The 27641-nt window shown below is 41.1% G+C and overlaps 3 protein-coding genes across 4 annotated transcripts in view; all 3 read right to left on the reverse strand.

Moving 5' to 3' along the window:
• Window positions 1-26965, reverse strand: spag9a (sperm associated antigen 9a). Of its 2 annotated transcripts, XM_062408918.1 has the most exons (32): window positions 26843-26965; window positions 21946-22500; window positions 18436-18556; window positions 16916-16986; window positions 16728-16816; window positions 16003-16153; window positions 13368-13454; window positions 12048-12183; window positions 11777-11870; window positions 11565-11686; window positions 10542-10556; window positions 10194-10251; window positions 9783-9935; window positions 9617-9668; window positions 9388-9518; window positions 9216-9272; window positions 8197-8361; window positions 7865-7994; window positions 7099-7188; window positions 6917-7024; window positions 6581-6767; window positions 6245-6460; window positions 5907-6117; window positions 5290-5406; window positions 5074-5154; window positions 4917-4984; window positions 4648-4796; window positions 4078-4249; window positions 3775-3888; window positions 2989-3165; window positions 2496-2633; window positions 1-2350 (listed from the first exon to the last, which is right to left on the reverse strand). In XM_062408918.1, the coding sequence occupies exons 2-32, from the start codon at window positions 22243-22245 to the stop codon at window positions 2232-2234; spliced, it is 3879 nt and encodes a 1292-aa protein (XP_062264902.1). In that variant the 5' UTR covers window positions 22246-22500; window positions 26843-26965; the 3' UTR covers window positions 1-2231. The 2 variants fall into 2 exon arrangements, with proteins under 2 accessions (XP_062264902.1, XP_062264903.1); XM_062408919.1 differs by lacking the exons at window positions 10542-10556; window positions 13368-13454.
• LOC133970957 (cell death-inducing p53-target protein 1 homolog) overlaps window positions 1-27641 on the reverse strand; it is a 125532-nt gene that overhangs the window by 94811 nt on the left and 3080 nt on the right.
• Window positions 22918-26790, reverse strand: LOC133971530 (interferon-induced protein 44-like). Its single transcript, XM_062408932.1, has 7 exons — window positions 26048-26790; window positions 25894-25936; window positions 25497-25698; window positions 24970-25119; window positions 24443-24614; window positions 24227-24327; window positions 22918-24136 (listed from the first exon to the last, which is right to left on the reverse strand). Exons 1-7 carry the CDS (start codon window positions 26073-26075, stop codon window positions 23975-23977), a joined length of 858 nt encoding a protein of 285 aa, XP_062264916.1. The 5' UTR covers window positions 26076-26790; the 3' UTR covers window positions 22918-23974.

The raw sequence follows: 27641 nt of genomic DNA on the forward strand, positions 1-27641 counted from the left end.
TTCTCCATGAAACTGATTTAATAGATTGTTAAAAATAAGGCTATGATGCTGTGTTAGCAAACACTGACCAGAGGAACCACCGTCATGGTGTCTATTGGGTTTTACAGATGGACACAGAGTGAACACACACACACACACACACACACATTCACCAGACGTTTCAACAATGTCAATACACACACTGACAAATGTCATTCATTCCTACATGTTCACACACATGTACTGTACACACACACACACTATAGACATCCATCCCACCCAAAACGGTGGCATTAACAGAGGTTTAGCCGCTGACTTTGCATTGGTCTCTTTAAGAAAAAAAAACATGCATAGCTTAGAACATGAACGGGTTGGTTGAAAAGTTATTGTTTGCACACTTTGATCTTTGTCAAAAATTCCCAACAGGATAACATTGATGTATTTTATTTAGCCATTATTAACAATCGTGTAAACGCATTGGACTATTCCGTTTACAATAGCCTCCTATTATACTTATGTAGAAAGTTACATTCTGAACCAAGATAGGCTCCATAACAAAGGAAATAAATACTGGAATGGCAGAAAAGTAAAGCACAATATAAAGTTAATATTTTGAAATAGACTGAAGACCCACAGTGGTCCAAGTTTTCAGATATAAAAAACAAATTAAAACACTTGCTCGATATTGGAATCCTTCGGTCATGTCAACAAAATAGTCTTCACTTAATGGAAGTGTCTCACAGATGAATACAAAACACGCACGATGCCCAAAGCAACAGAAAAAATAATGACAAAATCTGCCTTCCAGGCCTCAAAAATGTATTTGTAACAACAAAACAAGGAATGATGAGTCATTCGGGAGAGACACTCTTTAGTGCGGTGTGCATGTCCGTTAGAAGGTGCCACACGGAAATGTTACTTTTAGTCCGATTCCCTTATTCAAGCCTATTTTTTCAACAAAACATACATTTAAAACCTTCAAATTATTACTCATGAGACGTTTAAAAGATAAAACAAAAAACAAATAGTTTCACGGTGCATCTTCTTTCGGCCTTTGGTTACTGGGGTGTCACCTCCCTATAAAGACTTGTCCGTTAGGTTCCCTTTTACAAAAATGTTGATTAATGAGCATTGTTCCTGTTATTTTAAACCGAATAAATAAATAAATGTAGCACATGGCGGTGCAGTGTGCATCACCACCAGTGTTATTCCCAATGTCACGCGGATAACATCTAACATCTTAAAGTGCAGATGAGCGGAAGCAAACAGGAAGCACCGAGATGGTGGCACGGGTGGATTCTTCTCGGGCAAACCGATGAGGGTTGAGCTGTAAAATGGCAGAGAAGGCAAACACACACACACACACACTCAAGGATACAGGATTCCCTTCATTCCGGTTAATTCTAACCTACAGTACAGTAAGCTGGGTCCTCTAATCACAGGAAACCTTACAGTACTCTAACTGCTCTGATATGATTAACATTCCTAAACATAATCCTGCGGCTCGGTTTCATTTAATTAAATAAGACCTCTAAGTTAATGTTTTATCGTACAGCTTTTACTCAATAAAAGTACATTTAGTTTAGAGGAAATGTTTGTTTGTGGATTGCTTGTTAGTGAAAACTGGTTTTCTACTTAGCAGACCGAACAGTAATCGTCCTGTTTGCATGAATGTATTCTGACCTGTAGGTGTCACATTTACACACCCAGCCATAATAGTATGGATAATAAAAAAAAAGCTTAACACAGGATAGAATTCATGACTCCATTGTCACGTGTGGTTTACAAATGTAAAAGTCTTTTGTGTTGTAACATAAAATATATTTCATTCAAATGAAAACTCCCTGGTTCCTTTTCAACGACTTCTCCTGAATCCTTCAAGTACTTCTTCCTTTTCGCCTTTCACATCTAAACCCGTTTTTTACGTTTTCTGAGACAAACGATCACACTGACAGTATCTCGCCCCTTCTCCTGACCTGACTCAAGCCTTTTCCTCCGTGCACCTGCTTTTCCAACATGCGCCCTGGCAGAGGGAAACACTCGGACCGTGGACGTTTTCTTTAAGCCGACACAAACCTCACTTTTTTCAAATTCATAAACAATAAACTGTACAAAACATGGACTAAAAATAATTGCAGTAGTCAACTACTCAGGCATTAAGAACAATCAGTAATATCAAATGTAAAACTTAGAGGAGGACATGCGAGGATTGGAGGGAGGCCCTGACAACAGTATGTCAGTTTTTCTTTTTTTCAGTCATTAGAAGTTGTGACCTGCCAGACGATGAGGTGGCTCTGCTCAGCCTTGGTGGGGGCCGACTGCTGGTCGGCTGTCGGCTCTGATAAACCGTCCGACTCGCCACCTTCATCACCTGAAGAGGAGGAAGACGCAGAGTTAAACCAACACCAGTTGAGTCTCATAGGAGATGTGGCTTGATTTAACCAGTTTTAACTATGGAGAGTATATACAGATTGACTTCTATTACTATTTTGTGCTGGGAAACATGATATTCTCACCCATTCTGAAGTCAATGTAGCCTTCACCTCCACTCATGACCAGGTGTGTTTTGGGCTCGGAGGTCGCTGTGTCAGAGGATTCAGACGGGGGGTCATCGGAGCCTGAATCTGCGCTACCTGGAGGAGGCATTGCCTGACCTGTGACAAACACAATCATATAACCAATCCTCTAAATCAGACTTTTGATACCTGATTATCAGAGGGTCAAAAAATGTATACTAATAAAGATTAAACACAAGGCTGAAGGTTTAAAGTTCCACAAAGGCATAGTTTTGTCTGAGCAACACTTTGAAAGATATTCACTTTAATATGATTAAACCGAGGAAAGTAGCTAAACCTCAAATTTGCTTCAAACAACATTGTGCTTCCATAATAATAAATACATTGATTAGTAATATCTACTACTTAGTCAATATTTATTGATTAACAGCTGATAATTGTGCAGCATTTTTTCACACCACCACAAATGTCCTGTTGTGACGTTTTTGCTTACCTGGCACGGTGACAAAAAACTTGACAGCATCTCTGTGTCCATGGAAACACAGCTGGGCGTGGGCCATGGAGCAGTATGGCACGAAGCTGCCTGGCATGGAACAGTCTGAGGCGTCATCACCGTAAACCCGGACAGCGCTGCCGGGCCGATTTGGCACTATTCCCGTTGTCTTGTTGGCTGCAGATCGAGAAAGACAGAAATTATTAAAAGCTGCTGTTGATAAAGTTTCTCGCAACAACGAAGATAGTTTTTGCAAATAATCAAATTTTATTGTCAAAATGATCAATTAACAAACAGATGAAAGGGTAAGAAATGAACCAAAACAAAGTAAAAGGACCCAGCACTCCATCATTTCCACTGCCGTGCAGCATACACTTTCCAAACGGTGTCATGTGAGCCATGCAGTCACTGTGAGACCTGAATCCATGGCAACCCAGTCGTCTCTTATTCAACAAGTAGCGTCAGGGAGGTAACATTTGCTGTCCTGTCTGAATGGGCCTCGAGAGGAACGTGAGAAGTGGCAGAGAAGGAAGTACGGCAGCCAGGACTGAGAGAGAGGTGAAGAGGTGGAGCAGCGGCTCTACTCTCGCATACGAGATCTCAATCTTTTGGTCACACTAGTCGAAGGTGAAGGTTGGAATGTTTATTGAAAGTTTAGCCTTCAAACTCCCTCTTTAACACCAAGGTCAAGGTCTCACATGTTTCTCTTTAGCTGTGTCCATTACTGTGGTGGGGGTAATACAGAAATACACAGTGGGCTGGTGATGCCGTGCAGGAGTGTGATACCTTCAGACAACGGGATGGAGATGATGACACCGTTTCCTGTCCCGACCCACAGACGACTGCAGGACACCACAAGAGCTGTGATTCTCACGAAGGAGAAGCCCAGTTTACCAGTACCTGCAATACACACACACACGATTATATGGACGATTCCTTAAACATTTTTTATCTATTGAGCTCAAACTACATAAAATCAGATTGAAGGGATCTCTGGACAATTAAAGCCAATGAGTATTCCCCATAAGAAGAAATGTGGTCCGGTCAGAGATAAGATAAGGTTTTCTGAGAGAGGGGGGCACAAGTTACCAAGCATTTTGCTGACGTAGGGCTCGATGTCCACGTCCTGGAGGTGCTGGTAGGTGTGGGCGTGAAACAAGCGAAGGGTTGAATCCAGTCGGATGGACACCCAGATACCGTCTCCAACCCAGGCCAGCTGCCGCACCTGGCTCTCCTTACGAGGATGAACATCAAAGGACTTCTGGTTTGACACGGCAGAATGAGAGGAGGTGAAGTTAGGATATTGTGAAATGTTAAATGAAGACGTGTTTTACATAAAAGGCAAGTTTAAACAAGTTTTGATGTTGTTTCCCTTTAACCGATTAAAACCTAAGGTGTCAAATAGAAACGCACTCTCGAAGCACTATTTGAAAACAACCACCTAAAACCTGAGAGTTTTCTGAAGAGCTTGCAATCATCTTCCTCCTCCTTCTCAAACAAGCCTCTAACCGACTGAGCCTTGGTCCGTGGGGCAGAACGAAAATCGTCTGAATCAGCTTCATCACTCTTAAAGGAAGAGGCGCGCAAATGTGGCACCCGGTCTTAATGAGTTAACAGTAGCAACAGGTCGGACAGACGTTTGAGTGGCTGCAGCTGTACCTCTATCCTCATGGCCTTGGGCTGGACGACGTAGATCTTGTTCCTGTAGCCGCACCACACCTTGTCATGGACTACGGTCATACAGCGGATAGAGTGGTGGGGCCGGCCCAGATCCAACAGGTGATAGTTAGTTAGGTCCCACTGTCCATCTACTGGGGAGGGACACAGGCATGAACAATATACCTATACGGACATGATGTATTCCTTTATAACGTTAACATTAAATTAATAAAGCAGCCTGTAGGTTGAGTGCTATGCCAGACACTTACTAATGTTTCTGTGGAAAATTGCTAATGTCCCATCAGCCAACGCTACCAGGACTCTCCCTTTAACATGCCTGCAACACAACAAGATGCTGGTATAGGTAAAAAAAAACATATATATATATATATATATTCATCACTACACAACCAACTTTGTACTCACACTATGCTGAGGATGGAGTCTTTGAGCTTGATGGCGTGCAGACACTTCCTCCATCGTGCCACGGACGAGTGGACATACAGACTTGAAAATGAAGAGATGGATAGAGAAGGAAAACGTTACTGGTGAAAGTATATGTGAAGCACAAAATGATAACAACAGAACCACTATTAGGGGAACACAATAATAGCTCCCTCCAGTATTCATTCCCATGCTCACCATCCATTCTGAGCTCCGAGCCACATGGTGGGGAGGGAGCTGCTCATCCTCAGGACATCCCCCTCCGACGGGTCCGAGTCTGGAGGAAAGGAATCCTCTCCATCCTGCCCGGTGCCCCTGGATCACAGAAGACACAAGTTTCATCAGGCAACAGTCTCACACTCATGACTCATAATGTGGCCTCTCCATTTTGTATTTTTTAATAAATGTAGTCTATACACAATACCTTTGGGACATGCAGGTTGGGAAAGTCAAGACCAGTAGGGACACTACAGACGGCATTTGTGTTGTTGAGGGTGTGTGACACTGTAGAACTGCCTCATTTACACTGACTGTATAAATAACGTTTTGGTTCTCAAACGTTTGTCTTCATTGGGCTAAAAATTAAGTAATGAAATCTCATTAATGTCTGAGGGCCTTAATGATCTCTCACAGTCAGTTAATGGTCGGATTCAACTATACATTTCTAAATTTGAGTTCTTATATTCTCTGCGATTGTGAATTTCAGCATGAGAATTTAATAATTAAACAGAGAAACAAATAATCTTACTTCCACATAACTTAGCGTAAAAGAGTCAACTATTTCATAGGTTATTATCCAGAGTAACAGTCCTAACCTCTGTGCGTCAGTAGGCGAGGAGTCAGTGGGTCCCAACCCCAGCGGGTCGGTGAACACATGCTCTGTGTAGATTCCTGGCTGGTTTTGTTCCGCCCCCTGGTCCTCCTCTCCCTCTTCACCCACACCAGCGTTAGCTTCTGTTGCTTCTGTTGCCTCCTCCGCCGGAGGAATAGCATCTTCTGCTGGACTCGACTCTCTGGACAGCTCAACTGTGGGCGGTTTGAAATAATGGGGACACGGAATGATAAAGGAAGTGTTTAGTGAGGGTTTAAACACACGAGGGAAATGAAAATCATTTAAGTGATTACAAAAAATTATAATTCTGCAGATAACTACCTGAGCCAGAGATGGCGCTGTGCTCCGCCGGCTGGTCTGTAACACCTGAGCTGGCTATCTGTGGGATCGCAGTGGTCCCTTCTGCTGCCATGGCTCCATCGCTGCCTGTAGACCCCACACTGGCCACACTGCCGGCCAGTGAAACCACATCCCCCTGGTTAGCGTCCACGTCCTGTGGTACCTCCTCACCTGTCGAAAAATCTGTCTCCAAAACACCTGAAAAAACAGACAAATAACGTCACTGTCAACATTCAATACTGATTGAATCGATGTCACATAGAGAGAAACCCCCTAAACCAACGACCACAAAGCTAAAAATGTCCCCATGGAGCTTACCAGGCACACTGGCAATGCAGACGACGTGGGTGTTGCAGGCATAGAAGCTGTCAAGCAGGTCAGATGGCTGACTTGCATCCAGCACCATAACCTTGGTGGAGGAGTGGGTGCTGGTGCACACCCACACCCGACTGGACGTCTCATCCTGAAGTATCAGCTCCTTCTCCTGCTCCACTTTCGCCTGATCCTTACAGAGGGAAATGGAAGTCAGTCTACAGCTTTGACAGAATTTAAAGGGCAAAGCGTGAGAAACTCAACGAACCTACAAGTGTGGCTCCGGTTCAAACATTTTAATAATACAAAGATCAACCTCTTACTTTAAGTACTTAGCCTTACCTTATTCTCTTGCTCCAGCTGGTTCAGGCTACACTGAGAACCCTTCGTCTGCTTTGTGAGCTCTGATATCCTCCCCCCACACAGGTTGACCCCTGCAGCACACCACAGCTGGGAAACAGAGAGGGATCAAACTTAATCTCATGCTTCTAGTTTGCGATATAGAAGTTTCTTAAATGTACTACCTTCATAGAAGCATCTTTCTGATCGAGAGGTCTCAAGTACACCGGTACAGGTAAGTTCACCTTGTTCTCCACCTGTCCACCATTTGCCACCTGTATAAGAAGAAAATTCAAAAGCCATTTAAAAAAAAAAAAAAAGGTGACACAATCAACACCACTTAAAGCCAGCATTCTTGAAACAGACGGAAGAGAACTAATGGGCTTATTCTGAAATATCTAAACAATATTAAATGTGGTGCTTGGTATATTTGTAACTAACTACATAGACATGGACACGTAACTTTATATTTTTTACAAATTACTGGTTTCAGAATACATTCCCTTGGAAGAACAGCTACCATAGATAAATCAAATAGAGCAGTAGTACCCATCGACACAGTAGAGAGAAATATCAGTAACCATTCATACCCAAGTTAAATTCAAATGTAATATTAATCAGGTCAGTCAGAGCCTGGAAAACTGATCCTGAACCTTCAGAAAGTAAATTTTATGTCACTATGGCCACAGTGTGTGTCCAGCTCCATCTGCTGGATCGCTCTGATCTTACAGACGGTTTTAATAGTTTTATAATTTTATTTTTTCTCATCTGTGACATTTTACTCTTGTATTTCTGCTCTAATTCTGCGTGATTTTCAAATTGCTTTTACCTGTTGAATTCTAACTTGTAAAGCACCTTGTGAGCGTGTAAGGTGCTTTATAAATAGAGTTTATCATATTATATATATATATATATTATTTGTTTTACTTTAACTCCTTATTCCCTACCCACCTTGTATTTGCTGGGCAGGCTCCAGCCGTGTGCAGTGACTCGTCCATCCTCCTTCTGCATGTGGGCCTTGACCTGTCTGTACTGGGCTCGTTTCTGCTCTTTACGCGATGGTGAACTACACTGGTCCTTTCTACAAGAAAAGTGAAGACACATTACATTATATTGTACATATTCATTGTCACAGGGCATTATGGTAAATAAATTAATACATATGTTGTAATGAGTCATGTCGGACTTTATGCAATATTTTTGTGTATTTTTCTGAATTTCACTGGGAATGACCACATTGTTAAAATGGACCACACTTGCAGTGACTTGACTATGTTACTCACTCTTCATTGAGGAAATCAAAGGTCTTGGACTTCTCTGTGGGGAACTGGGAGAAGGTGCTGCTCCTCTTCACCATGCCGCCCGGGGCATTGTACTTCACGTTGGACTGGGACTCCACCTTCTTCCCAGCGGGGGGACTGGAGGAGGAGCTAAACAGTCTGCTGAAGCTGCAGGTGGTGAAGTAACAGAAAGCCAAGAGGGAAAAACAGAGCACATAGAAGTGCAGGGAAAAAGCAAGGGAGGGGAGGGGGGTCATCAACCAACCAGACAACCGAGGAACTTCCAACAACAATTACTGTACAGTGACATAGAGCATGCTGGGAGTTGTGGTTTAGCTGAGCACTTGCTATAGTGTTCCATTTGTGTTCTCACCAAGTATCAACAGCATCAACTCTAGATGTCATTGTTCCAGTGTTAATAAATTGTGAAAGTCCCTATGAGAAGCAGTATATATCCATGTATATAAAGATATGGAGAACATGGTTTAAAAACTGACGTGTCTCCAGCTATCTATATGATGTAATGTCCCACAACTGTCTGGCTCTAGCTTATTTTTCGACACGTAATCTAAATCTGAAGATAAAATGACTGACTCCACTCGACCTAAGACAGAACATGAACATGTGTCGAGGATGCTGGGGAAGCTCTGTCCCTCTTTAGCTGCTTATGAGCAGAGGGAGCAGGAAAACACACAGCAGGCAGGAGACAGGAGAGCCCAGGGGCACAGGGAGAGTCACGTCTGAGCAGTTTGTGATAACAAGAACTTATACACTGAACGGAGAGTAAACGATTATGGATAAAGACACACATCAGAGTTGGATCCGTTTGTAATTGAGGAGCAGTTCAGGGAGGAAGTTTATTACATCATCTTTACCCAATGCTGCCAAATCAAAAGCACATCGCGGAGGAGATGGGGGAAAAAAGTGCGTGTGAATGATTTGAGTGAGCGAGTTAACGTTGTCAAAACTAAAGCCCTGACGAAAAGGTAGACAATGTTGTAGTTCATTTTAAAAGTACTCACAACTGCCAGATGCTCGACTTCTTCTTTTCTGTAAGCGTTGGATTTTCCCTCGAGGCCCTAAAGAAGAGATCACGTTAACTAAGTTTTAAAATACAGGTGGAAAATAGTAACTTCCATTAGAATAAAGATGGGATTATAAACATGTGTTAATTTGCAGCTTTTTGTTCTGCACCTGATCATCTCTGTCCACCGCACCGCTTCCTGTAGCTCCATCAGTCTCTCCTTATACTGGTTTCTCTCCATCAGCACTCGGGCCATTTCCACTCTGGTGAAACGCTTCCTCTGGGCTGTAGGTACATCACTCTGTGGCAGCACACAATTACACCCACACATGACCTCACAGATTCAGTATTTAAGGATTGAGCTAGGATCTCAAACATAAAAAGGTGGGGAAGACTCACATCTTCTTCATCTTTAGTTTTGTGTTTCACTTCCTCCATCTCCACTCGCACTCTGGAAGAGATCATTTATCACAATTGTGAGATCATAGGAAACATTCTGGTATTCGACTACTCACGAGGGCTGCAGTAATGTATCTCAAATTTGCTGTTATCACCGTTTACTCACTTTTTGAGTTCCTCCTCCAGGTCTTTGTTCTTGTCCTCCAGCTTGGCCTTGGCCTGCATCACAGCATCCATTTCTCCCTGCAACATCTCCTTCTCACAGGTCAACTCGTCCAACTTCAATATTAAGTCTTTGTTCACCACGTTCAGGGCGTTCCTAGAGAGACAGAAGATATTTATGAGAATAATTCAGCACATTTATATTTATTTGTCCTCAGGTAACTGAGAAAAATAAAAGCCATTAAAGAATAGACTGTTTATAAAGATGAATGGCATGACTGCTCCCCAAAGTGGAGCCATAAATCCTGCCTCCTCCATGTTAACATTAGGGATAGTGGTAGGAAGTAGAGACGTGTCGTCCATCTTTACATAAACTCTATATACTAAACAAAAACACTATGAATTTTGTTCTTACTTTGTCTCAAGCAGTTGCGAATTCTCCTGAATTAGATTTTCAACTTCCCGGCCCATACCTGACCAAAATGGAACATGATGTTAGAATATTCTTAAAAAAACTTAAATCAATCTGACAACAAGCTGAATCAGTGACTACACACTTACTACATATACAAATACACAGTGTTGATTATTTGTACTAAGATCCAAAAATGGAACAAGGCACTAAAAAGGTGAGATGTGATATATCTCCTAGTGAGATCTTTGTCACTGTAGGTTTCACAGCACAATAAACTACTACACAACACACAAACCCACAGCACGTCACAGTACAGGAGAAGGATGGATAGAGTGGGTGAGGTCTTACCAATCAAACTAAGGTCTGAGATAACCATGCAATCCAAGTCAGGCGGAAAGAATAAGGGAGAGAGAGAGAAATGCGGAAACAGTTTGAGACAGTGGAATGACCAAACAATGGAGGAGCCAGAGCTGAACATGTAGCTGTTGACTCCACAAGCAAAACAAGAAGGAGATGCTGCCGAATCTCTAAGACTAGTTAAATTCGTCACAACAGTAGAGAGAAAGAAAGGAGGAAAACACAAGGGCAAAAAAATATTTTAAGCTGTAAAAAGAAAAGTTAGGCCAACAAAGAAAGCGTTAAACTCCCATCTCTCATGCACCAAACTCTGTCAAGAGCAGTCAATTGTAAAACTATAAACTGTGAACTACTTCTAAAAGCTAAGCATTACCAACATAATGAAGAGGAAACTATGAGCTGTATTGATGGCAAATATGGCAGGAAGTGAAAAATGAGTAGGGCTCAAAAGAAAAATATTTGAGCTAAGGAAAGGTTGGAGGTCATACACACCAGAGTACTCCACTGGGATTATGGACAAAAGCCAGAGGATGAGACACGGGGAGAGAGAGAGGTGATGTTACCATGGGCAGATTGCTAACACTATCACATCTGGACCAAAGCAAGCAGGTGTTGGAGGAACAGAGAGTTGTGAACTAGTGCCATCAGTAAGAAAACATGGCAGCAGAGCTTCAGTAAAATGATTTGAAAACCCCCGGCAAAGCGGTGATACATTGAGAAGAAATATTCAGGGTTGTTATGTATTCATTTGTATGCATTGACCTCAATAAACACAGTTGCAGTCAACTACAGTAAGAACAAATTATCTGATGTCAATAAACTTTGGCAAAGAAAAACAGCCTGGTGTAAAGTAATCCATGCTTCACAGCGTATTATTTTCTATAGCGGGACTCCTCAATGTGTATTATTACACCATAGCCACTTAGATTACAGCCTATGTCACAACAATACAGATGAAATATATCTAAATTGAATGTCTATTATTGTTCCAATGAAGACAGTGATCTCACTCACCCAGCAGATCTGCCCCTTCATCCACATCCCCTATTATCCCAGTGCCCGCAGATGACAGCTCCTCAAACAGAGAGTCTGTATTGCGGTCAAAGGCCATGTTCTCGATGCCTTTGGTAGGAGTACTGGAACAGTGATAAGAACAGGGGTTGATGTTTTGCACTCCATTTGAAACGGAGTTTGGATTCTGCCCTACAGCATGTTCTCTATCGTACCTGCAGAGCTTGTATCCAGTGAGATCCATGTCCAGTTCAGGGGTGGACTCAATGATGTCCTGCACGTCTGAGCTGTCTTTGTTTTCAGGTGAACCTTCAGGAGACACAGAATGAACCAGATTACCCGGGATGGACAAACAAAATTGGGAAAAGTGCCCTTCTGTGTGGTGTTTATAGATAAAAGATTATTCTATGACACCTTTATATCCACTATGGTAAAGAACAAAAGAGAGAAATGGAGGAAAGCCAGTTTCCTGATGTTTGAACGTACCCACTGATATGGATTTGGTCCCTGGAGCCGCCTGCACCTCAGTGCTCTTACTGTTCCCATTTTCCCTCTCCATGTCAGAGGCGGTCGTGGACATCGGTGAGGCCGACTTGGAGCCGGTGAAGTCCGACAGCTCATCCTGGAAGCACGGGGGACGGGTTTATGGCAACATTTACAGGTGGCTGCTCAAAGTCAAGGGTGAAGATGAAAAGTTCAATGAACCAGTGGCGCAATGAAGAAATAATCACACACTGAACATATAACGCAACACAAAGAAAACAACAACATAACAACACAGATGTTACACTTCGAGGGGCTGTTGTAGGAACAGAGAAAGTGCTAAGGGACTGCAGATGTAAACTAGCTTTAAGCTAACTCTGGTACAAGATGACAAATGGCTAAAGTTATGTATAATATTGTACATAGTCCCTTTATAAATAAAAATAAATTAATAATAATCTTAAACCAAAAAAGGCCTGAGATTCACTAAATATATGACACATGCAGTATCACAGAGGAGAGCTCCAAAGTATGTCAAAGTGAAAGTCTAGTTCTAAAATAGATTTTCTGATTTGTCTTTCGGCTCTCTGTAAAAATAAAATTGTATTGGACCATGAAAAGCTAAATCTGAAATGCTAAACTACTAATTTTGTAAAAACATCACGGTAAATTAACAAACAAAAAAAGGAACTTGAAACTCTCAATAAAAGACTTGATCATATTTTGAGGGTAGTTATATGTCTCAAACATGAGCAACACAAACACAAAGTCCACACAGAGCCACACAGATTGCGGGGGGGTGGGGGGGAGCGGCGGCGTCACACAACATCGACTGAACATAAATCATGGCCACAATGAGAGCTGCCATTCTACCTCTAATACACAACACAACACAACTGACACAGGATCCAGAAAGAAAGAGTGAAGTTTAAAATGCACTACGTCTAATGTTACACAACTACAATGTGTGATGACATGTTATTGTGCAATGAGTGATCAGCAAAGATCTACATGAGTGAAGCAAAGAAGCAGGTGACATTTTTAACTGAAATGAAAAGGGCCAGATGCAACCATGCTGTCATTGAATCTGACGGATGAATAATTAACCAGTTCCATCTGTGACACAGCTGATTGTTGTGTGCACTTATTTTGAAAGAGCTCGACGTAGCCTACAGACATGGTTGCATGTAGCACACTCTAGCGCGGGTGGTCTATGAAGTGAGGGTCAATAAATGCACAAGGTGAGAGGCGAGGCTTTTGAAAAGATGAAACAGCGGCGTGAAGGGGTCTACTGATGCGGGCACACACCGCTCATCCAACTACCTTGCAGTCGTCTGCCAGTGAATTTCCCCAAGTAGAGTCCTGCGCACTCTTACCCTCCCTGTCCCTTGGGGGGTCGACATAGTCCAACTGCTTGTGGGGGGGGGAGAGTAAGAATGAAGCTCAAATGTGCAGAAGCAGGAAAAGAGAAAACCATACACCTCAAAGTGTGCATGTCTCTGATGTGAATGTAAAAGTCGTATTGTGTGTGGCAAAATATAAAGATGCGTGTGAGCCTGTGGGTTTTCAGCGAGTGGCTAATTCATAGAAACAGGTTATTTCTTCATCTAGTTAACAGCTCTTCTCTTAACATCATTTTCTGTATATAAGTAATAATTTTACCAATGGTACCAAGTATATGAATAAATAATATGAACGACATGACAGCTCCCCAGAGCAACGCCCTGATGGTCGGCTGCAGTATAGGTCATAATAGGCTGCGTCCTCCGTAACCATTCTCAGACATCACCTGCGGGTTAAATCCGGAATCAGGTCCGAACTTTGCCTTTCATTTCTGTACAGTGGGAGAAGGTGAATACGCATCGTCTGCTTATAAGTTGACAGAAAATTTGTTTTGAGCAGAAATCTGCCTTTCTTTGACTTATGTGATAGAATTTGTTTGTTGTGTAGAGAAAACAAGACATTTCATGATGTCATCTTGTAATCAACAGTTTAACAAGTGAAACAATTACCCCATAGAGGTGTTATGTGATATTTCAACTTTATATGTATTTAAAGGATAAGTTAAAACCATACCGACCTTGACATCTGCATAATAAAGGCTAACCCTAATTTTGGGTACAAAGAGTTCACCTCCTAAAACAGATTTAACATAAGTGAAGGCGGACCAAAGGCGTAGTCCTAAAAGGTCCTAAACTTCCGCATTTTATTTTTGAATTTCCCTCTTTATGTTTAGACAGTGTTTTGCTGCTGAGCCAAAGAAACACCAAGAGGCAGTTTGGAACTAAACAGACATTTGGTCTCTTCTTGATCTGACTAATCGACTAAACATCTGAATGCAGTTTTTGCAGCTAAAGATGAGCGGGAAGACGCCAAAGCACTTACAGTCAAATCATTTTTTTTAGATTGATCTCTTTGCGTCCAAGAGGATGCGCCACCAAAAAATAACACATGGGCTTGGGCATGTCAGCATTTCTTTAAAATAAGGCTTAAAAAATAAGAGCTCATCCTTTATAGAGCAATTTCTTTATCAAAGTCCCTTTAATTGAAATATATGTACTGTGAATATAATAATAATTATGCCAAATTTATGGGCAATGAGATGATTTTGCGTTATGACTCATATTGTGGATGGAAATTAGATCATGGCTGCTATGCGAGCTAATGCACGTCACTAACCTGTCGTTATTTTTCTCACTCGTCAAGGCAACCACACCCACTCCTTAAAATAAATATGACATCTCATGCTCAACTCAGAGAGCTAGTCTGCATATCAGAGCCATTCATGTTCAAAAGACCTCGGCTTGACAATTAACGTCCTGTAGCAGCTATTACATAAGAACCAATCACATTCCAGCTGGCCCCCTTTCTCCCTCAGTGACTGGCTGCGAGCCATACAGCGGCATCACTCCCATCATGCACTGTTCTGCTGAGCCGATGCCCCAGTTTAAACAAAAACGCAGCAGTGGTATGAACAAATATTGTCACCCTCCAAGTCATAACTGCCACCGACACAAACATGGCTCACATAACAGAGGTGTTTTGGAGAGCGTCACTTACATAGCAGCTGATGGAACAAAGTGTTTTGTGCAGAATTCAACTTGAGCTGAAATCACTTAAAATACACATCATAGGACAAAGCTCAGTATCATAAATTGCACCTGCATCAAAAAGAAAATTGTCACCATCGTGATTATTCATGAGATTCATTTAATGATCTCTTTTGACTGCTGCCCTGGTGGAAGTTTGCATATTCATCAATCGCTAAAGAGGAGGATGTCTGAAAACAGAGATTGTCTTGTCAGATGCCTACTAAAATACGCTTGTGCACGCCTGAGCCTTATCAAAGGCTCTCTATTTATAAATGGACCCACAGCCAAACCTTCAAAACTCAAGACTGGATAGCTGGAAACACTCAGTTAGGCAGTGCAATTACAGCGACTATATCATTTTCCAGATTTAGATTTTTTGTATTCTATAGATAAAGAACAGAAAGGTTTTGTGAGATAACTCTAAATATGAACAATTGTTCAATCGATGCTACCGTATACTCTTTTGAGTGTTTTCGTTCTAACTCGTTATTTATTCTGATTATGACCTCATTATGGTTCAGGCAATCAGAAACTGCTGTTTAAATGTCTCAATTGGTATATTGTTTTAACCTGAATGATATTTGGTTTATTGGTGTCAATGTAAACGTCTCTATTTTGTTTGTTTCATTTACAATAAACAGAATTTAGACAAGACAATTAGCATTTGACACTTCACCATATAAGACACGTAACTGATTCACAAATTGTGAAGAAAAAATGAGGACATGATCAAAAAAGACAAGTTGGTCTTTGAGTCAGATCATTTCTAAATTCCCTATGTGAGTCATGAGGCTGATTTCATGAAGTCTGACCCTGACATGAGTTTATTTTCTGCAGAAATAAAAAAGGCACACAGACACACCCACCTTGAGGCTAGTGTTGGACCGTGGTTGTGTTGAGTCAGTGAACCTCCATCGTTCTGTGCCCGGCGTCTCCGCTTTGGCCTGCGGGTCTGGGATGAGTAGAGACCCCCCACCAGGCGAGGGGAATATCCCCAAAGAAAGAGGCCGTTCTCTCCTGGAGTGGTTAAGAAAGATTTAAGGAAATAGCTTTCTAATCACGCTTTCTCAAACTTTCTCAGTTGGTTCCGTCGTAACCACATAAACCTGCAATATGTAATGTCGCTGCTAGGGGTCACTTCATCATAACAACCACAAAAGCACTTTTTTGACTCTCCTGTGAAGAAGTGTGGTTACATGGGAGTGGATGAAAATGTACCTGATGCAACTCTCGCACACATTCACTGATGAGGTAGTGTATCAAATTTGGAGTCACAATACGCAGCAAACGGCATGACCAATCACGATCCATTACGAGTGACCAATACCAACACAGTGGAAGTTATAGCAGAGACGGACATACTTACGAGGCGACCAAAATGAAACATCCTATTACATTGAAAACATTTGGGGATTTCTCTGTGTTTGAACATTGTTGACATTTTTTATGGGACAATGTAAATGCATAAGTCAACACAAATATATAACATCGGTCTAGTTGTTCTCAGGTTTGGTTCATGATATTTTTGTCAAACAAAAACATTCTTCTTCATGGAGTGCTCCACATTGTTCCTTATCACAAAGGACCTTACCTGACTCGGCCGAGTGCGCTCGAATCCGAAGTCTCGTTAATCTGCTGCAGTTTGATCCTCTCTACATGCTCCATATAATTATGGATCATCTGCAGAAGTCAAAGCAAAAAGTGTCAGAGGACACAAAGTCATGAATATCGTTGAGGATCACAACTCAACAGCATTTCCTTCCTTCCTCCTTCACTTACCTCTGAGTGTCTCTGATGGAGGGAGTTGTATTCCTTCTTGATCTCCAGCTCTCGTTCTTCTAACCTGCCGACTGAAACAGTATCGTGAGTGAATTATTTTCAAAATGCAAATTATAAAAAAATAGAAAGAAAAAAAAACAGGAACTAGGAATGAAAGTTTATGATGCAGAGTTATTTAAAATCGTTTTTTGTGAGTTTTGGTGTAATCTCACTCAAATGGGCTTCAGTGTTGGGCTGACTTAGGGAGTGACAAAACATCTAATCCCCTATTAGTGTGTCAGGTTTAGCCTGAGCCACACTGAGAGCTGCTGTGGCAGACGGATATATAAAGCCCAGATTTTATCAATTACAGCAGCTAAAGCATCTGCATGCCGTGTGATGATGTCTCGTCCATGTGTGTACTTTCACACTACCAGGAGGTTTAATTTAGCTTATTTGTGACTCATCAGATTCCCTGAGACATGTAATGAAGTGAAGTCTGAAGTAATCCCTCCTGTACATTTGAATTAGTGATAAATAACGGAGTGCGGAAGCTGAAACTGCGGCTGAATATCAATTTTTTGTCTATGTCTGTTAGTTAGTTAATCATAGAAATGATAGAAGTCCTCATTTCTTCAGAAGAACCAAACATCATGCTCCCACAAACATCTGCAGACAGTTGTCAAAGATCAATTGGCCCTTATGACACCGGGAGAGCTGGTTTCGTACTTAAATAGGAATACCACACACAACAGCGCTGTCCAGTTTGCAAAAAATTTATAAATCTATATTTTATTGACATGTTTTCCACACATTAGATTAATAACACGCATCGTTGCACATGAGTTTCAAAAGTTCATTCTGGGACAGAAATAAAGCGACATAACTTCAGAACAAAATTAACTTATTATTTAATGGTAGGATACTGGAACTAAATCCAACACAAAGCCAGAAGAATGGCTTAAAAAAAAATCAAATCAATTCTGTCATCATCTTATTTACTCCAAAGTAGCTATGGACTCTGTCCTTGAAGTCTTGGGATGCAATCCGCTCATGTGCTGCCACATATAAAAATAAATAAATGATTTACCATTCAATGGGACTGGCAGAAGGACGGCTTGACACACGGACTAGTTAAATGGAAGGTGAAAGCTTAAGGATCTCTTTTGGGGGGGGGGTTGACGATAGAAACAAATCACAAAGAATGTATCTGATTAACCAGAATGTGCCAAAAACTTAGCTTCTAAGAAATTCATGTTTTCATCTCACAGCTTTGTGTAATTGCATGATGCACATGACAGAAAATCTCAACCAAGAGCATTGCCTCCATTAATCCACCAATATGATGGGCGGTGGAGCACCACTGCATTAAGAGGGTGGGAATAACAGAAATCCCATAATCCCATTACTGTTAACCCCGCGAAGAGGGAGGAGAGTGTGTATGTGTGTGTGTGTGTGTGTATGTGCAATAAGCCATGAGAAAGAGAGATCGAGTAGTGTAGAAGACGACATTACAAAAAATAAAAATGACAAAAACGTACTCTGGTCTGCATAGTTCTTGATCTTGAGCTCCAGTTGCCGGGAGTGTGATTCCCTTCTGTCCACATGGTTCTGCAGGTCCTTCTTCTCCTGTTCGTGTGTGTCCTCAAACTCAATGAACTTCTACTCACACACACATACAAACACACACAGAAAGAGAGAAAGAAAGACTTGGTCAGACTCCCTGAAACTTAATAAAAAATCCTTAATTTCCAATTGATAACCTGATGCAGTTGAAAATGGTGATCTGGTCTTTAATCTACATAAGCTCCCAAAGCTAATTTCTTCTGTAGTCTTCTGTTAATGTTACTAAATTGATGAAACCATGAATCCACCACCTAAAAAAGATTTCACTATCTTTATATGCACCAATCAAGCACTATAATGCAAGTGTATTTTTTGGAAACCAATTCAGTTTCACCAAAGCAAGCTGCTTTTTTAAATAAGAAATTAAGTTTTTCAGTTGTTTGCAAAAATCGAGAAAACAAAGCCAAAGAGCCTCTGTTTTACAGTTTCTCACATGAGAGAATGGACTGTTGGTGGGATAAACTTTTTCATTTCTTCTGACATATTGACTTAACAGCAAAGGAAACACGTGCTGTGTACTTCTGAACATACAGTGGCTCTGAATCATGACAACAGAGGCAGGATTTTAAGTTATTGCTTCATCCGGAAATTCCGGTTGCTACCATTTTCCTCCTGGCCAGACCTCTGAATGCAAGAGTGTGTTTGTGTTTGTGTCAGCGTCCACATCCTGTCCAGCTGAGGCCCTAAAGTGGCTGCCCTTCTTCCTCTGGGCACATGAGTTACTGTGATTTGACATACAAACGCACGTTTCAGATTGCTTAGTACTAAATTACTGCAAAATGAAACACGCATTTTGTCTAAGGCTCAATGTGATTGCTCCAGATTTGAAGTAGCCACTCAAGGGTTTTTCATTCAGGTTCAACCAATTCATGTTTGACAAATGTTGTGTCAAAGTGATCCAACTTCAGATCAAACATTACGGTTATTCAGAGCTGAAACAAAAATCCATTAGCTGATCAACAGAAAATAAATCTGTGACATTGAATTAATGCTTCACAACATTATTTTGGCAAGAATACCAAAGGTTCACAGATTTCCGCTTCTCAAATGTGATTTTTTTCTTTTTCTTCTTCTTAAATTTAGCTGGTGGTTTTGAGGTCAGACCAAACAAGGGATGTTTTGAGTCATGTTAGGCAGCAAAAATAGCAACCAATGAGAAACTGGAGTAAAACTGAAAAGTGGTTTTAAATGGTAGGAACAGCTGGCAAGATGCCTCAGGCTCAATCGTCATCAATGACTTCCACAGTCATGGTTATATCAAAAAACTACACAATTTCATTTTCTGTATATGACCTCAAACAACACCAGAGCTTATTGGAAACTGGGCAGCTAAAATATAGTTTTTTTGTGATTGTACACCCAGCCAAAGAATGACAGCCAAAGAATGCCCCCCCCCAAAAAAAATAGAAATGTGACCCCCTTTGCTACTCTTGTAAAGTCTGAAGCAGGGTTTAGGTCAGAAATGCAAGATTTTTACCATAAAATTCAAGACCAAAAAAGAGGGGTGAGTAGAAATTATAAATGCAAACTGAGGAGCACTCCCTTTCTGTTAATTGCTGACAAAGGAGCACATGACCTGGAAGTAATCCCTCGCCTCTCCAGCAGGCTGGTTGTACCCCCCCTGCTCACTCCTCCTCAGGTCTGTGGACAAATAATCTTTGCAAGGACAATCCCACAAACACTGGCTTAATGAGTATATGTGTATATAAATGAAAGTGTGACACCACAAACGAGCAGGATGCGATTGTCAGTTTGACTATTTGTGTGACCGGTCGCCATTCTGCTTCAATGTCACTGTACGTACGCAGGGGTCCCTGCTGTACTGACGCCTTTAGTCAGAGAACCGATCTGAGACAGATGGTCTGAGTCACATCACGTCGCCCTTTGTACAGAGGCTGAGGGCCAGGAGGCGGAAAATCTGACACACATGTGCAGCCTGTCAACACCTGAATAACAGACACATTTACATGGACCCCAAGCGTCCAATACTCACCTGATCAAGACACAGCCATGTAAACAGTATTTTCTGATTACCTTAAACTAAATTAAGATTTTTGTTTCCCTTCGACAGCAGAATTACGCGAAATCTAAGGGACAGATTAGTTCGAAGCTTGGTGCTGCATGATGCCTTACTGGTCAGGTAAGAACCCATTACATTTTGGTGCAGATCCAGTATGAGCTCTCCGAGTGCCCTCTGGTCGGATCTTATATCGTCATATCTTTTTTCTTGCTGAATTTAAACAATTGCCCGTTTGTGACTTTCCTCTGTAAAAGATGCAGCAGCAAACAAACAGCCTGACTTTTAATGTTGGACCAAAAGTGGATTGAAGACTTGCCGGCAGTGCAGGGAGTTGGTAGTAGTGGTGGACTCTATATGATCATAAAGCTGTGGTGGGATGTTTTAACTTTTACACCCATTTATACTTAGAGCAGCTATTTAACAAGCAATGTGCCATCACGTCCGAGCTCCCCCTCTCCGAAACCATCTCCCCGAGGAGATTCCCTATCCTCTCCATTTTAATCCTATTCTTACTCTTTTCTCATCGGTATCATTTTATTATTTCTGCACTTGTGCTCCTATGTCACGTGATCTTTAAATCGCTACCAATAGTGTAAAAGATTTAGGGGAAATGGATCTGACAGAATTAGAAAATAATATAATCCTAGTGATGTTTTCACTTGCGGGTTTCATCTAAATGTTACGAATAGTTTTTTTTTCAAATACTATATACTTACATCGTGAGCGGGTCCTCTTTACGGAGGCCGCCAGGTTTTTCACAGTAGCTAAGACTGGACAAACTAAAAACCTTTTGAGTTTTTATGACAACTGAAGTCTACCACAGGTTGAAGTTGCATGGCGGCCTGTCTATAGAGACCGCCATGCAGCTTCACCAGTAGGTGTCACTTAATTCTACACACTGAATCTTTAAATTGTTTCTTCTCCGCTTCTTAACAGTTTCCTATCGTTTGTCTTCAATTTGTAATCTTTAACTTGTCGGGCACCTTGTGACTGTTTAGATGCAATAAACATAAAGTCACAGTGATGGCCCACAATGCTGAGTCATTTCTCCTGCTGGGACTCCACTGTTATCTGATGCAATAGGGATGAATAGAGCAGCTATAGGTGTGTTTGTTTTGTTTGTCAGGATGAAGCTGCTGCTGCCGAGGGGGCTCACATGCTCGGACTAGTGGTTCCAGTGTTGTCATGTCAGTGGGCATCCACAGCCAGCACCAGGGCCCGTGGTCGAGTCTGACGTGAGCCACGACGCTGCCTTGTTTACATCCCTGCTGAGCACCGTGGCCGCTGCTCGGGCACGTGTGCAGGTGAATTCACCGCCGAGGGATGCAAGAGGAGGCAGGGAGCGCCCGAAGCCGACGTCTCCCCGCCTCCTCCAGGAGCCCGGAGGTGTCGGACCAGCACTAACCTCCTCCGCGTGCTTCCTCAGCGCCTTCTCCCGCTCGTACTGGGTGATGAGCTGCTCGTTGTCCTCCTTCAGCAGCTCCAGCTCCACTTCGTGCTCCTGGTTCTCCGCGAACACCGAGTCCAGGTTCTCCAGCACGGCCACCACCAGCGGCATCAGCTCCTTCACCACGTCCTCGTCGTACTTCCCGATGAGCCGCTCGAACTCGCGGTAGATGGAGTTGGCCAGGCCCGACACCCGCTCCGACATCATCGCGGACGTCCCCGGGTCGTCCTGGTACACCACTCCGTCTTCCAGCTCCATTTTCCCCGCTGTCCTCTCCCCCCGCGTTCAGCAAACAGCACCGGTGTGGGCAGCCCCGCGTCTCCCCGCCACTATGGACGCCTTTATCCGCCGAGTGGAAAAGCAGCGTCTCTTCACACGGGCCGACACATCGAGGACACAACACGACCGGACCCCGCGAGACGAGCTACGTGGATTTCCTCCTCTTCCTCGTCAAATGCTGCGTTCACAGGCGCCTGTAAAGCTGCGTCTTCTTAGCTTCAACGATGGACCATGCTGAACAGTGGGGATGGGAATCGCCGGGTATCTCAAGGGGGGGTAGAGGTAGCAGAAGTACAGGTAATCGAGGTCAAAGTATACGTATTGATTCAAGGTCTTTATTCCAGTATAAAAGTACAATGCCCTGTGTAATGTACTCGAAGAATAAAACTAAAAAGTACCACTCTTAGGGCCAAACAAAGTAAAAGTAAAGGTTCTTGTGTCAAGAATAGCTCAAGTCAAAGTATACATTTTGATTCAACCTATTTGCTCAAGTAGAAGTATATAAAGCAAAGGCTGTTAAATGTGCTGTAAGTATTAAAGTAAAAAGTGCCACTCTGAGGGCCACAGGTCACATTTAATTACTTCAATAACTTCTTAAATTAAAACACTCCTGCTTCAAATCTAATAACAATAAAAATAAATACTACAAACAAGGGTTAAAGCAAATTTTTATTTGTTTACACAAAAAAAAGCTTTATATTTGTACTTCATTGCTTCCCACGACCAGGAACTCACGATACATGATTCAAAGTCAACAATAACCATATTATTAATCAACGTATATTGCAAGACAATCATATAACAGTACTTATAGTAATTATGGTCGAATTGAAAAAGTTAATGGAGTCCCAGGGAGGTAAAGAGGATGAAAGGATGAGATGATTATATTGTACATTGTATTGGATAATTAACTTTTTGCATACCTGTCTGAAACGTGTATGACCTGAACTGTTTGTGACCTGAAACCTATGTGACCTTTCTAATACCTTTAGGACCTTTCCATTACTTATTGACTGTCCAAAAATTGAATTCCCGTCTGCTTAATCTTCTAAGGAAACCCTACAGAACCAGTCTGATCTGGCTCAGACAGTCAGCCTTAGTTCTATAATATCCTTGCATTTGACGGTTCTCAATCAACACTCTGAGATCCCTGTGACTCTCTGTGTTTATCATTTCTGCAGAAAGCCCCTATTAAAACACATATAGACAAATTTGGTGTTCCAGCCTCGAGTATTTACAAATTTCCATCACAACATTATAAAAAACATTTGTCTGTTCGTCTCTTTAGCAAAATCATTTGTTTGTCCGATTTTTTTTTTTACAAACACAAAACGAAGCACAAACCAAGCAAGGAAGCCATAATTAATTTGTTAGAGCAGATGGTGTATTAAACACTGGGAGTCAACAATAAAGACGAGAGCATTTGAATCACTCCTTCCCGGCGGCACGTGAAGGCACCATCACAACAGCTGAGTTGTTGACCGGATCACGTGATGACGTCACATCAAGCTAACGACGTAATGACAGAGCATTGTCCTGCTATTGTGCAAAGTCTCAATGAGAGATATTATATAAAAAGTTTAGGAGCTAATTTGTATACAATTTTATTCCATATTTCACGCTTCAATCTTGCCTGCTTGAAAAAGACAGTAAACATTGTTTGAATATTTCCTCATTCCCCTACAAATCGCCTGCTGGGTATTCATGTTTACAGGTCGTTGAGGTAGTCTTCTCCATACAAAAGCATCTGTTTCAGTGCGCACACTATCGCAGCGTTAATTTTGTCATTTGACTCAATTTCCGGATTGTAGTTCCTCACAAGGAAGATGCAGTTCATTGGAAGGCCCAGCTGCTGGTGGAATATTTCAACCTAAGTCAAAGTAACGACATTTATGTTGATCAGTGATTTACAGCGATAAACAAACATGACATATATGCTGAAAAATGTACCAAAATGTACCTGCTCCTTCAGGTACTTGCTCTTATAGATATTGCTTGTGTCCTTTTTAACCTCAGGACAGGCTTCATCAACTTTGGTGATAATAGCCAGTTGAGGAATTCCTGTTGATAAAGACACCTGATCAGTATTTCAAACATTTGTGTCCTGGTATTTTGACTCATACAATCCAATGTGACACTATCAGTCCACGCAGAGAAACAATTGTAGTGCACTCACCCAGTTCACTGGCTGCCAGTCTGACCTCTTTAAATTTCTCCACAACTTTGTCACTTAACAAACATTCCGAGTCCACAGGAATAACACACACCAGAACGTGAACTTTGTCTCCCAAAGTGGGATCGGAGTTGTAGCCATCAACACCTTCCTTCAGTTCTTGGTTAGGGTTGATCTATAAATCAAACAAATACAATCAGATAATGTTTAATGTAATACAACGTTTCTCTGTGGTTGACCTCATTTGTCTGTGAACATTTACTCATATTGTTAATGTGACACATTCCTGATATGTTCACATTATTTAACTGATGTACATGTGGCTGCCATGTGCCCCAAACTCAATAATTTGTCAATAGAAAAGTTTGATATATAAAGAACAACTCACTTTGTTTGATGAGACATGAAATTTGCATGTTTGGCAAATTTCAATAATAATTTTTATAACTAAGATAATTATAAAACAAATATTGTTTTTTTTTAAAGTTAAAATAAGACTTTAATTAATGTGAAAGTTCACAGTGTTGTACCTTGTAACCTTCTTTCACGTGTCCTCTCAGGGCCAGTTTGACGTCTTCCACCGAGACTCCACAGTCAGAATCTTCTTCAAAGCCCATGATGTCATTAAAGACAAAAGAGTAAGTGGCCTCTGCATTTTTGTGAAATTTGAAGGTCCGGTTCTGTAAGGCAGAAGGTGTAACATCAATGAATCAAAGTAAATATCAGCAGTTGATAAGGAATGTGTGGGGAGGCTGGAGAAAGGTGATTTGTATAAACATCCATAGATTAAAACTCTGGGCCTCTAGTTCACACATTACACACCTGAAATTTAGATGGTTGCAAAGCTATAAAAAGTATATAAAAAAAAAAAAATTAACTAAGATGATCAACAGACAGATTTAGAAAGATTTAATGTTTCATTTCATGTATTTTGTGCTGACTAGCACAAATTTGTACATTCTAGCACAAAATACTAGAATGTACTAGAATGTATTGAAAATAAATTCCTGTGGTTTGTTAACCTCAATGGATTTTTATCCTTTGCTGTTGTTCATACCTGTTTGGAGAAGCTGCTCCCAGCATAGCTTGTATTTGTCTGAGCTCGACCAGCAGATCTGCCTTTTAAAACGGTGTCGACAGAGTTGATGAAGCTCGACTTTCCAGCACCTACTGGTCCATGAAGCAGAATCCTGAGATGTTCGACTTGTTTGTTTTGAGGTTGGTAAGATTTCACAAACTTAAGATTGTCCTTGTACTTCCTGTAATTTACGGTGAAAAAAAAAACAATCAGAATAAAGTGGTGTCCTACTTTTAAAAGTAAAGTGCTGTTGTGATTTTATTTTTTGTCACACACACACAACAACGAGCTGTTTAAGATCATGTGTTGAGCAGCAGAAGCACAAACACTGAGGACACAATGGAAACACACTGACTGAAGGTTAGATCATACTCACTCTGACACCTCCCTCCATGGCTCCTCAAAGAGTGCTGAAGGAGCTAAAAAGGACCGAGCAGGGATTATTTGAGAATGCTTTTTGATATTGTTTATTTGTTTATTCACGATATTTGTAGCGTTTTACAAGAAGCTGAAAATGTAACAGGTCTTACCTCCTCCCATTGCTGTAAAGTAGAACATTCAGACTACATGTTAATGCAGGAATTCACCCAAAGGATGAAGATGCATTCATATTGTTTACTTAAAGGTCCAGTGTGTAAGATTTTGGTGAAAGAGATTTATTGACAAATTATTGCTTCTTTACCCTTTATATTTAGATACTTTAAATTTACATAAGAAGCTGGTCCTCTCTATTGAGGCTGCCATGTTTTTTAAAGAAGCCCAGACTGGAAAAACTAAACTCCTTTTGAGTTTGAATCTCTGGTAACTGAAGACTGCCACAGGTTTTCGTTCATGTTTTTATATTTAAATATTTTAAATTTACATAAGGAAGTTTTCAATCATGTTGGAAGGGGAGGTAACGGGTGTTCAGCTGCACCCTGCAAGTTCACCACTTGATGTCACTACATTCCACACCCTGAACCTTTTAGCATAACTGCCAATACAACATTACAAAATCTAATTTTACATGAGTAAGAATTCTTCTTGTCAAATTCCTATTGAACTACTTATTAGCAACAGCAAATACTGCATTTTGTTATGTGATGAAAAATTACCCCATGGGGCTTTGTTATATATTGACTTGATGAAGTAAAGAAATTAGATTTAGCTTGATAGTCACGGTAATAGTAATAATAATAACTTGAATCATAACTTTATTTGTATAGAACTTCTATAAACAAGGTTAAAATGGGCTTCACAAAAATTTGTGGCAAAAAATGATTGAACTTAAATAAAAGGTATTCCATTCAGTTCAATAGCAGTAACAGACAGATAGAAGTCCTTACCTTTGCTTATGTGGCTCTGGACAGAGTGACTCTGGAACAAGGAGGAGAAGATGATTTTAAAGGAAACACTTTGAGTTCCTTTTTCAGGCTCAGTCTGAAGTCAACAATGCGACCTGAACAAAGTCCAGACCTTTTATTTGGTCAGACACCCACTCACTCGCTGGCAGGGACCCAGGTCAAACCAAATCAAACTAATACAAATGATCGTAACCCTATCGAGCATCTGAAACTCATAATCATAACTCTGAATTAATAATTTCCAGTTTGGATCTGGCACCTCATTTGTATTTATAATATCTTGAAACTAATGTTATGTAATTCTATTCAAAATTGTCTGTTCTGACACTGTTTTGTTTTCTTTCTTACTTTAGTGCGGCTTCGGTTTTAGGACCATGGACAGAAAGGTTACTTAAAGAGGAAGTTGATAACAAGGCATTATTTAGGGGTTCGTTTCAACATATTAATAATTACACTACACTGAAATAACACTTACACTTATAATAGCATGAGGAGAACTTACCCAATAGAAAAAATTAACTTGATCCTTTATGCTAACTTAAATATTTCCCCTTCACTCATTCCCTTTGAGTTTGTGGCTCTGAACACTTCCTTTCTTTTATAGGACATGAGCAACTTTCACGTTCCTTCTCTCACATGGTTTACTGTGAAGCCTGTGACTTCAGAAACGTTATTACTGGCTCACTGGCCTCTGTATGGTGGGTGGGACTTTGTTTTCTGATTGGATATAAGATAAAAACTCAGTGTCTATTTTTTTTCTTCTCATTTGTGACTTTCATTA

The sequence above is a fragment of the Platichthys flesus genome, chromosome 16 (assembly GCF_949316205.1).
Source record: "Platichthys flesus chromosome 16, fPlaFle2.1, whole genome shotgun sequence".
NCBI classification, from domain to species: Eukaryota; Metazoa; Chordata; class Actinopteri; order Pleuronectiformes; family Pleuronectidae; genus Platichthys; species Platichthys flesus.

Coding starts and splice junctions, on each gene's coding strand:
- spag9a (XM_062408918.1), bottom strand. CDS start 22,245: ATGGAGCTGGAAGACGGAGTGGTGTACCAGGACGACCCGGGGACGTCC. Junction 7,025..7,098: donor AGAAAGATGCTTCTATGAAG/GTAGTACATTTA, acceptor TCTGTTTCCCAG/CTGTGGTGTGCTGCAGGGGT. Junction 5,155..5,289: donor CTCGGAGCTCAGAATGGATG/GTGAGCATGGGA, acceptor TTCATTTTCAAG/TCTGTATGTCCACTCGTCCG.
- LOC133971530 (XM_062408932.1), bottom strand. CDS start 26,075: ATGTTCTACTTTACAGCAATGGGAGGAG. Junction 24,615..24,969: donor ACGTGAAAGAAGGTTACAAG/GTACAACACTGT, acceptor TTTGATTTATAG/ATCAACCCTAACCAAGAACT. Junction 24,137..24,226: donor GCAAGTACCTGAAGGAGCAG/GTACATTTTGGT, acceptor ACTTTGACTTAG/GTTGAAATATTCCACCAGCA.